The sequence below is a fragment of the Xyrauchen texanus genome, chromosome 34 (genome assembly GCF_025860055.1).
Source record: "Xyrauchen texanus isolate HMW12.3.18 chromosome 34, RBS_HiC_50CHRs, whole genome shotgun sequence".
NCBI classification, from domain to species: domain Eukaryota; kingdom Metazoa; phylum Chordata; class Actinopteri; order Cypriniformes; family Catostomidae; genus Xyrauchen; species Xyrauchen texanus.
The window spans coordinates 174957-186196 of NC_068309.1; the positions used below are offsets into that span (position 1 = coordinate 174957).

Below are 11240 nucleotides of genomic sequence, written 5' to 3' on the forward strand. Positions count from 1 at the left end.
TAATCCTGCTTTTGTTTTCCTGCCCTGCTCTCATTGACTCTCAAAACAGGTCTAACCAGAATACACAAAAGACAGAGTCTAAAAAAAGATGATTTGAATAAATGGGCAGAGAAAGACATGCAGGGCATTTAACACAATTCCATACCTATTGATCATAAAAGAACATGTGATAGCACTAGCCAAAATGTGATTATGAGATTATCAGACTATAACTGTATATACAGTACTTGTCTTATTAAATGTATTACTACTATAATTCCCCTCTGTGTCATTATCAACATCTACTGACAATGACAAAGATGATTTCAGCAATCTATGTGTGTATCTTTGGTGTGCTGGAAGCACAATGATGATTTTAACAGTAAATACTATGTTGTGCAGTAACTGACATGGCAAATGGACGACAGACATAAAGAGTATTTTTAAAAGCAAATGTCATTATATACAGCAATAACACTGAATCAATAACATATCAAACACTTCCTCCCCCTCCCTTCCCCTAAAAACTCATGACCCATGTGACTTATTAGAAAAGATTTTCATGTGTACACAGAAGATTCACACACATGCAGAGACCTCAGAGTGTTGCTGCGGATATTTCCTCTTTTCAAGCCCTTCACAAGGTGAATAAACACTTTTAACTTTAAAATAATATAAAAATGTATGTATTTATTTTAATTTAATTGAAATATGGATGTTTGTATTATAGTGCAACTGAAATGATAAAATACATTCATTTCTTCTCTAAATGATATCTTAATTTTTAAACTATTGGGATAATGCAACAGAAGTTGAAGTGAACTGAAGGCAGTTAATGCATCACAGAATGTTTTCTATAATAGATATCTTCTTTGTTGGTTTTAAATACAGTGAGGAAAATAAGTATTTGAACACCCTGCTATTTTGCAAGTTCTCCCACTTAGAAATCATGGAGGGGTCTGAAATTGTCATCGTAGGTGCATGTCCACTGTGAGAGACATAATCTAAAAAAAAAAATCCAGAAATCACAATATATGATTTTTTAACTATTTATTTGTATGATACAGCTGCAAATAAGTATTTGAACACCTGTCTATCAGCTAGAATTCTGACCCTCAAAGACCTGTTAGTCTGCCTTTAAAATGTCCACCTCCACTCCATTTATTATCCTAAATTAGATGCACCTGTTTGAGGTCGTTAGCTGCATAAAGACACCTGTCCACCCCATACAATCAGTAAGAATCCAACTACTAACATGGCCAAGACCAAAGAGCTGTCCAAAGACACTAGAGACAAAATTGTACACCTCCACAAGGCTGGAAAGGGCTACGGGAAATTGCCAAGCAGCTTGGTGAAAAAAGGTCCACTGTTGGAGCAATCATTAGAAAATGGAAGAAGCTAAACATGACTGTCAATCTCCCTCGGACTGGGGCTCCATGCAAGATCTCACCTCGTGGGGTCTCAATGATCCTAAGAAAGGTGAGAAATCAGCCCGAACTACACGGAAGGAGCTGGTCAATGACCTGAAAAGAGCTGGGACCACCGTTTCCAAGGTTACTGTTGGTAATACACTAAGACGTCATGGTTTGAAATCATGCATGGCACGGAAGGTTCCCCTGCTTAAACCAGCACATGTCAAGGCCCGTCTTAAGTTTGCCAATGACCATTTGGATGATCCAGAGGAGTCATGGGAGAAAGTCATGTGGTCAGATGAGACCAAAATAGAACTTGTTGGTCATAATTCCACTAACCGTGTTTGGAGGAAGAAGAATGATGAGTACCATCCCAAGAACACCATCCCTACTGTGAAGCATGGGGGTGGTAGCATCATGCTTTGGGGGTGTTTTTCTGCACATGGGACAGGGCTGACTGCACTGCATTAAGGAGAGGATGACCGGGCCATGTATTGCGAGATTTTGGGGAACAACCTCCTTCCCTCAGTTAGAGCATTGAAGATGGGTCGAGGCTGGGTCTTCCAACATGACAATGACCAGAAGCACACAGCCAGGATAACCAAGGAGTGGCTCTGTAAGAAGCATATCAAGGTTCTGGCGTGGCCTAGCCAGTCTCCAGACCTAAACCCAATAGAGAATCTTTGGAGGGAGCTCAAACTCCGTGTTTCTCAGCGACAGCCCAGAAACCTGACTGATCTAGAGAAGATCTGTGTGGAGGAGTGGGCCAAAATCCCTCCTGCAGTGTGTGCAAACGTTTGACCTCTGTAATTGCAAACAAAGGCTACTGTACCAAATATTAACATTGATTTTCTCAGGTGTTCAAATACTTATTTGCAGCTGTATCATACAAATAAATAGTTAAAAAATCATACATTGTGATTTCTGGATTTTCTTTTTTAGATTATGTCTCTCACAATGGACATGCACATACGATGACAATTTCAGACCCCTCCATGATTTCTAAGTGGGAGAACTTGCAAAATAGCAGGGTGTTCAAATACTTATTTTCCTCACTGTATGTAGTTCAAAACCCTCTTAAACTAGTATATTTTTTATTAATTCTGTCCTACAAAGTCAATTTTCACTATCATCTTAATTTTGTTAAAGCTCTTGTGAAAACCACAAAACAATCAAATCAAACTTGTATAGAAATTATAGTAGAAAGGCAGAAACAAATCTTTGTATTTATTAATATTTGTGTGTAAATATTTTTTTGCCTAAAATAATGTTTTGATGGTTTTTTTAACTTTTTTATTTTAGTTGTTGCATTATATTTGTTTTAATTTTTAAATTTAGCTATTGGGGCATGTTGTCACTGAAGGTCAAGTCAATTTTATTTTTATAGCGCCTTTCACAACACACTTCGTTTCAAAGCAGCTTTACAGAAGATCAGCATTAACAGACGATAAAATTATAATGTCTATAATGTAGATGAATCATCATTGTGTAATTAGATAATATACAATTGTTAATAGTGTTTAAAAATAAGTAATTAAATAATAATTGTATTAAAACCCCAGTGAGCAGCTGACGGCGACTGTGGCAAGGAACACAAAACTCCATAAAATGTTGATTAATGGAGAAAAAAACCTTGGGAGAAACCAGACTCACTGTGGGGGCCAGTTCCCCTGTGACTAACCCCACCCTAACCCTAAACCAGACTCACTGTGGGGCCAGTTCCCCTCTGACTAACCCCACCCTAACCCTAAACCAGACTCACTGTGGGGCCAGTTCCCCTCTGACTAACCCCACCCTAACCCTAAACCAGACTCACTGTGGGGCCAGTTCCCCTCTGACTAACCCCACCCTAACCCTAAACCAGACTCACTGTGGGGGCCAGTTCCCCTCTGACTAACCCCACCCTAACCCTAAACCAGACTCACTGTGGGGCCAGTTCCCTCTGACTAACCCCACCCTAACCCTAAACCAGACTCACTGTGGGGCCAGTTCCCCTCTGACTAACCCCACCCCTAACCCTAAACCAGACTCACTGTGGGGGCCAGTTCCCCTGTGACTAACCCCACCCTAACCCTAAACCAGACTCACTGTGGGGCCAGTTCCCCTCTGACTAACCCCACCCTAACCCTAAACCAGACTCACTGTGGGGGCCAGTTCCCCTGTGACTAACCCCACCCTAACCCTAAATCAGACTCACTGTGGGGCCAGTTCCCCTCTGACTAACCCCACCATAACCCTAAACCAGACTCACTGTGGGGCCAGTTCCCCTCTGACTAACCCCACCCTAACCCAGACTCACTCTGGGGGCCAGTTCCCCTCTGGCTAACATCATGAATATAATGTAAATATTATTTATTTATAGTTAAATTCATGGTTTAAAATGATTAAATTAAGTAAGTGTTAAGGGTCTGTGTTTAAACATCGATTTTGTAAGATTAATGACCAATATCTTTGAAGTCCATCCTATATTAACTGCAGAAGTTCACATAGATGCAATTGTCCTTGTTAATTGGCTAGAGGTGATGCAGGCAGAGATCAGGGATGTGAAACGCAGTTCAACCTGCCCGGTCATTTCGGTGAGGTTCGGTGTGGTCCATCCTAAATCCAAGGTTCAGACAATGGCATATGAAGTATCCTATGTCTTATGGTTGGAGTTGGCATCAGTTCATCCTCTGAAGTCCTTTGTAATAGACTGAAGTTATGTATGGCTGGCACCGGCTGGATTTAGTCATCATCATTCAGTGACACGTAGCAGTGGAGTCCAACATGAAGCAGGAATGGAGCTGGATCCAGCCGGTTCTGGTGACCTCAGGATAGGAGTCCCGAGGTTGTGACGGAAACACATAAAATAATATAAGCATAGATGCCATTAAATTTATTACAGAGTTCTAGATCATGATCAATGTTTCTGGTTTCTGGTTCATATAGATGAGTCTTTAGTCTAGACTAAAACTGAGGGAGTGTGTCTGCATCTCGATCAGTGTTAGGGAGACTATTCCATAGTTTAGGAGCCAAATATGAAAAGGATCTACCTTCTTTTGTGGATTTTAGGAACTATTAACAGGCCAGAATTTTGCGATCATAATGAACGTGATGGAATATAGCGTGGTAGACAGTCACTTAAGTACTGTGGAGCTAGACTATTTAAAGCTTTGTACGTAGGTAACAGAATTTTTTAATTAATACGGAATTAAACAGGTAGCCAATGTAACGATGATAAAATGGGGCTAATATGATCATATTTCTTGGTTCTCGTTAGCACTCTGGCTGCTGCATTTTTAACCAATTGAAGTTTATTTACTGATCTTGCTGGACATCCTCCCAGTAATGCATTACAATAATCTAGTCTTGAGGTCATGAACGCATGAATTAGTTTTTTGGCATCAGCAACAGAGAGCATGTGCCATAATTTAGCAATATTTCTGAGGTGGAAGAATGCTGTTCTACAAACATTGGTAATTTGATTTTCAAAGGACAGATTGGTATCAAATAGAACACCTAAGATCTTTGCTGTTGAAGATGATGTAACAGTACATCCATCGAGAGTCAACTTATATTGTAGTGGCTTATTTTAGAGTTTTTTGGTCCAATAAATAGTACCTCTGTTTTGTCAGAATTGAGTAGAAGGAAATTTCTGGCCATCCAATCTTTTATTTCACTGATACACTCTGCTAATTTTGAGAATTGTGAAATCTCATCAGGTTTTGAAGAAATATAAAGTTTTGTACCGTCGGCATAGCAGTGGAAACTTATTCCATGATTCCTGATAATATCTCCCAGGGGAAGCATATACATGGAGAAAAGCAGAGGCCCTAAAACTGATCCCTGTGGCACTGTCATCCCTTGACAAATTCGGTCTGCTAGATATGACCTAAACCATGCTAATGCAACTTCACCAATGCCAACATAATTCTCCAGCCTATTCAAGAGAATGTCGTGATCTATCGTCTCGAATGTAGCACTAAGATCTAAAAGCACTAGAAGTGAAATGCAGCCGTGATCAGATGATAAGAGCAAGTCATTTGTAACTCTGATAAGTGCAGTCTCTGTACTGCGATGAGGCATAAATCTTGACTGAAATTCTTTGTATATACTATTTCTCTGTAGAAAGGAACATATTTGGGAGGATACTACCTTTTCTAGTATTTTTGACATAAACGCAAGGTTTGAAATTGGTCTATAATTTGCCAGTTCTCCAGGATCAAGTTGTGGCTTCTTAATAAGTGGTTTGATAACTGCCAAAGTTTCTTGGGACATGTCCTAAGCATAGCGAGGAGTTAATAATATTAAGAAGAGGTTCTGAAATTACAGGAGATACATCTTTTAAGAGCTTAGTTGGTATTGAATCTAACAAACATGTTGTGGCTTTTGATGTTTCAATAAGTTTTGTTAGCTCTTCATGACCTATGACAGAGAAGGATTGAAGTTGCACGTGAGGAAAATTACTAGACACTGTTTTCTGAGGTGCTATGACAGATGATTGCATAATTCCAAATTTATTTCTGATTATTTCAATTTTATCTGTAAAGAAATTCATGAAGTCATTACTCTTGTGTTGTGACGTAATATCTGGTTCTGTTGAGGCTTTATTCCTAACCAATTTAGCCACAGTACTGAATAAACATCTAGGATTGTTGTGGTTATATTCTATGAGTTTACTAAAATATGCTGACCTGGCAGCTTTTAGTGCCTGTCTGTAGCTACAGACACTATCCTTCCATGCACCACAATATACTTCTAGTTTTGTATTTTTCCACATGCGCTCCATTTTCCAAGCTGTTCTCTTGAGAGCATGAGTGTGATCATTGTACCATGGTGCATTGTGACATATGGGTATAAATGGAAGCGGACATGCGTGTCAGTCAGATATTTTCTTTGGAAACGAGCGGCAGCACTACTGCTCCACTCACCTCTGTCAGAGCATTGCTGTTGGATCTATGGCACATTTCCAGTGGCTTTCTGCCTAAAATCCATCAGTATGTGGACTTTGCAATGAGAGAGCTAACACGCTTGATCTTGTTTACACAACATCCCGCCCCCACCTCGGCTACTCAGACCATATCTCTATTATGCTAATTCCAGCATACAGACTGCTCGTCAGACACACAAAACCGCTCCAAAAGCAGGTAAAAACCTGGCCTGCAGGAGCCATCTCTGCTCTTCAGGACTGTTTTGAGTGTATTGACTGGCAAATGTTCAGGGATGCTGCAACATATGGCGACACTTCCAACTTGGAGGAATACACAGCATCAGTGACCAGCTGCATGAGCAAGTGCATTGATGATGTCACCTTCTCCAAGACCATCACCACATGCTCCAACCAGAAGCCGTGGATGACTGCGGAGGTGTGTGCACTGCTGAGGACCCGAAACTCTGCCTTCAGAGCAGGGGACAAGGCTGCCCTAATAACAACGAAGGCCAAACTTTCCCGGGCCATCAGAGAGGCAAAGCGTGCACACACCCAGAGAATCCACAGTCACTTCCAGGACAGCGGCGACATGCGGCACATGTGGCAGGGCATCCAGGCCATCACCAACTAAAGGACAACATCAGTTGTCTGTGACAAAGATGCCTCCCTTCCAGATGCACTGAACGACTTCTACGCTATTTTTGAAGCACAGAACAACGTGGTGGCAAGAAAGACCACCCCTCCTCCCAATGACCAGGTGCTCTGTCTTACCAAGGCTGATGTGAGAAAAACTCTACATAGAGTCAACCCACAGAAGGCTGCTGGACCAGACAACATTCATGGCAGAGTGCTCAAAGGATGTGCAGACCAGCTGATAGATGTTCTTACCGACATCTTCAACATCTCTCTGAGCAGTGCCGTTGTTTCAACGTGCTTCAAGACCACCACCATCGTCCCCATGCCAAAGAAATCTTCAGTGTCCTGCCTAAACGACTACCATCCCGTCACACTCACACCCATCATCGTGAAGTGCTTCGAGAGGCTCATCATGAGGCACATTAAGACCCAGCTTCTCCCCTCACTAGACCCACTGTAGTTTGCATATCGTCCAAACCGTTCAACAGATGATGCCATCGCCACCACCCTCCATCTGGCCCTCACCCACCTAGGTAAAAAGGACTAATAAGTTTGAATGCTGTTCATAGACTTCAGCTCAGCATTCAACACAATAATTCCTCAGCACCTGATTGGAAAGCTGAACCTGCTGGGCCTGGACACCTCCCTCTGCAACTGGATTCTGGACTTCCTGACTGGGAGACCTAAGTCAGTCCGGATTGGTAACAGCATCTCCACCACCACCACACTGAGCACTGGGGCCCCCCAGGGCTGTGTGCTCAGTCCACTGCTGTTCACTCTGCTGACTCACGACTGTGCAGCAATGCACAGCTCAAACCACATCATTAAGTTCCCCGATAATATGACCGTGGTGGGTCTCATCAGCAAGAACGACGAGTCAGCATACAGAGAGGAGGTGCAGTGGCGAACGGACTGGTGTAGAGCCAACAACCTGTCTCTGAATGTGGACAAAACAAAAGAGATGGTTGTTGACTTTAGGAGAGCACAGGGTGAACACTCTCCACTGAACATCGACGGCTCCTCTGTGAAGATCATCAAGAACACCAAATTCCTTGATCTTCACCTGACGGAGAACCTCACCTGGACCCTCGACACCAGCTCTATTACCAAGAAAGCCCAGCAGTGTTTCTACTTTTTTCGAAGGCTGAGTTAAGCACATCTCCCACCCCCCATCCTCACTACATTCTATAGAGGGACTACTGAGAGCATCCTCAGCAGCTGGATCACTGCCTGGTTTGGGACTTGCATCGTTTCGGACAGCAAAGCCCTGCAGAGGATAGTGAGGACAGCTGAGAAGATCATAGGGGTCTCTCTTCCCTCCATCAAAGACATTTACAAAAAACACTGCATCCACAAAGCAACCAGCATTGTGGATGACCCCACACACTCCTCACACACTCTTCACCCTCCTGCTGTCTGGCAAGAGGTACCAAAGTGTTTGGGCCCTCAAGACCATACTGTGTAACAGCTTCTTCCCCCAAGCCATCAGACTCCTCAATACTCAAGAGACTGGACTGACACACACACACACATATCTTGAGTATCACTTTAATTATTGTCACTTTATAACTGTCTGCTACCTCAATAACTGCTATGTGCATAAAACACTATTTCATAGTATGTTATGTTTACATTTGGCATTTTTAGAAACTGTCATCTTTTTGCACTACTGTGTACTGGTCGGCGCTGCACTGTCTCTCACTGTGCCTATTGTCCTGTTAATTTTTAGTAATTTATTGTACTGCCCTGTACTTTTTGCACACGTTTGCATGTGCACTTTATATAGGTATGTTATGTAGTCGGTGTTGTCTCATGTTGTTCTGTGTTTGTCCTATGTTGTTTCATGTAGCACCATGGTCCTGGAGGAACGTTGTCTCGTTTCACTCTGTACTGTACTAACTGTACATGGTTGAACGAAAATAAAAAAAACACTTGACTTTCTCCTTCTCTGCAGGCTGTGCAGTCCACGCCCCTGGGCGCTTCGACAGCACTTTGGTAAAAGACTGTATTCCTCTAAAAGAGAAGTGTTTTCCCCTCTAAAAGAGAATATTTTCACTAACCACAAAAGAGCTAGACACAGCAGGCGTTGAACCCATTTTCAGGACGCGTCTTTTTAAAGATGCCCTTCCTCCTCTGCCTCTCTCCAAATCTGACGGTCATAGACGCTGCCCCGTGTGTCTGGGCCACAATCACACCGAGGCAACGTTTGTGGATGGTACATGTACTCACTGCGAAAATGTCGATGGCAACATTGCGGTCACGCTGACACAACAGGTCTCGCTCAGCGGAGAGTGGAGGCTCCACCCCCAGGTTGTCCAGCTGATTTGGGACCGGTTTGGCCTGGTACAGATAGATCTCTTTTTCTCCCAAGACAACTCCCACTGCCCATTCTGGTACTCCCTAATGGGGGCCCCCCTCGGGACAGATGCGCTGGCACACAGCTGGCCCCGGGGGCTGCGCAAGTACGCATTTTCCCCAGTGAGCCTTATTGCACTGGTGCTGTGCAAGCTCAGGGAGGACGGGGAACAAGTCACCTTAGTGGCTCCTTACTGGCCCACTTGGACTTGGTTCTCAGATCTCACGCTCCTTGCGAACAGCACCTCCCTGGCAAATTCCCCTGAGGAAGGCTTTCTCTGGGACGGGGCACCCTCTGGCATCCATTCCCAGCCAGAGTCAGAGCTCCCTCTACCAGGCATCTTTACACCTTAATGTGGCGCTTGTTCATAAATTGGTGTTCTTCCTGGTCTGAAGACCCGCAGAGATGTCCCCCTCAATATTGAAGGTGTATGTAGCCAATATTTTTGCCCACCACGACGCAGTGGACGGTAAGTCCTTGGGTAAGCATGACCCGATTATCAGGTTCCTTAGAGGCGCCCGGAGACTGAAGCCCGGAGACTCCAGGCGACACTTGCCTGGAGTTCAGTCTGGCAGATACCCACATCATCCTAAGACTGTGACTGGGCTACGTGCCCAAGGTTCCTACGACCCCCTTCGGGGACCAGGTTGTGAACCTGCAAGCACTGGCCTGGGAGGAGGCAGACCCAGCCTTTTCGTTGCTGTGTTCGGTATGTGCTATCTATTTGTACTTAACGCAGAGCTTTAGATGTTCTGAGCAGCTCTTTGTCTGCTTTGGCGGATGGTGGAAAGGGAACGCTGTCTCCAAACAGAGGTTAGCCAACTGGGTTGTTGACGCCATCTCCCTGACCTACCAGAACCAGGCCATGCCTGCCCCCTTGCTGGGTTCGAGCACACTCAACAAGAAGTGTGGCATCCTCATGGGCACTGGCCAATGGCACCACCCTAGCAGACATCTGCTGAGCAGCGTGCTGGGCAACACCCAATACGTTTATGAGATTCTATAATCTCAGGGTTGAGTCGGTCTCGTCCTGTGTTTTATTAGGTCCAAGCCAGTAGAACTCGGTAATGTGGAACAACTGACCGGGTGTACCGTTTGCATTCAGTGCCTTTCCCCTCCACTGAGGCGAACATGTGCGCTCTTATCCCAGGAGATCCCACTAACTTGGCTCCCTGGATGACTCCTCCCTAGCTCTCTGGCCTGTGAAGGAATTTGCGACCAGACCCACTACGATTCTCAAGTGCTCTGTACTGGGGTAGGCTCCGCAGGCCTAATTTCCTCTTCAGGCAACTCCCTGTGATGTATTTTCCATGGTACGGTCCCCCTGTCTCCCTTTGGCAGTCGCTCTGCCCCTGGTCGCTGTGTTTGTAGAGCTCCTCTCTTACTAGGTAGGACCTACCACCGCGCCACTTCCACGTGTGGCTTGACAACCCATGTGACGTATTGGCCACATGTTACCTTCCCCCAGCCTGGGCAGGATGTGGTCTCCGCAGAGTCTTTTCCCCCTGAAAGAATAGGAACAGAAAAAATGCATTTTCCGATGCATTTTAAAGTGTTAAGATAGCCCCAGCTGCTTTTTGCTCTATGACGAGAAACATAGAAACAAAAACATAGAAATAACAAAGCTGCGGCTTGCCGGCTTGCTCCCATGATAGTCATGACGCTTGTTCCCCCTCAGAACTGTGTATGACACTTTGTTGGGGCATTTGGGAGGGTTACATGCAGCCAATACATATGCTTCTAGCATGCTGTAGCTTGCTTTTGTAGCAGATCCAGATCTGTACATAAGAAATTTCAGACTGGAGACAACAGGATAGCTTCAAAACCCCTCCATTTATTGACCCTGGAAACATATGGGACACTTGATCAGAAAAACAGGTTAAACACAATAGTGATTGGAAGAAGAGAAGGGGAAAATGTGCATCTTGCCTCGCCAGCATCCATTCGC

The 11240-nt window shown here is 44.3% G+C and overlaps 1 protein-coding gene across 3 annotated transcripts in view; it reads left to right on the plus strand.

Annotated features, from left to right (window-relative positions):
• Positions 1-561: 561 nt before the first annotated feature.
• Positions 562-11240, plus strand: part of LOC127627995 (interferon-inducible GTPase 5-like) — a 91906-nt gene continuing 81227 nt past the window's right edge. The window contains exon 1 of one of the 3 annotated variants that reach the window (XM_052104632.1): positions 562-623. In XM_052104632.1, coding sequence (XP_051960592.1) covers positions 567-623 — 57 coding nt within the window. In that variant the 5' untranslated portion in view covers positions 562-566. The remainder of the gene's footprint in view (positions 624-11240) is intronic. The other 2 variants (XM_052104635.1, XM_052104636.1) reach the window with 2 other exon arrangements.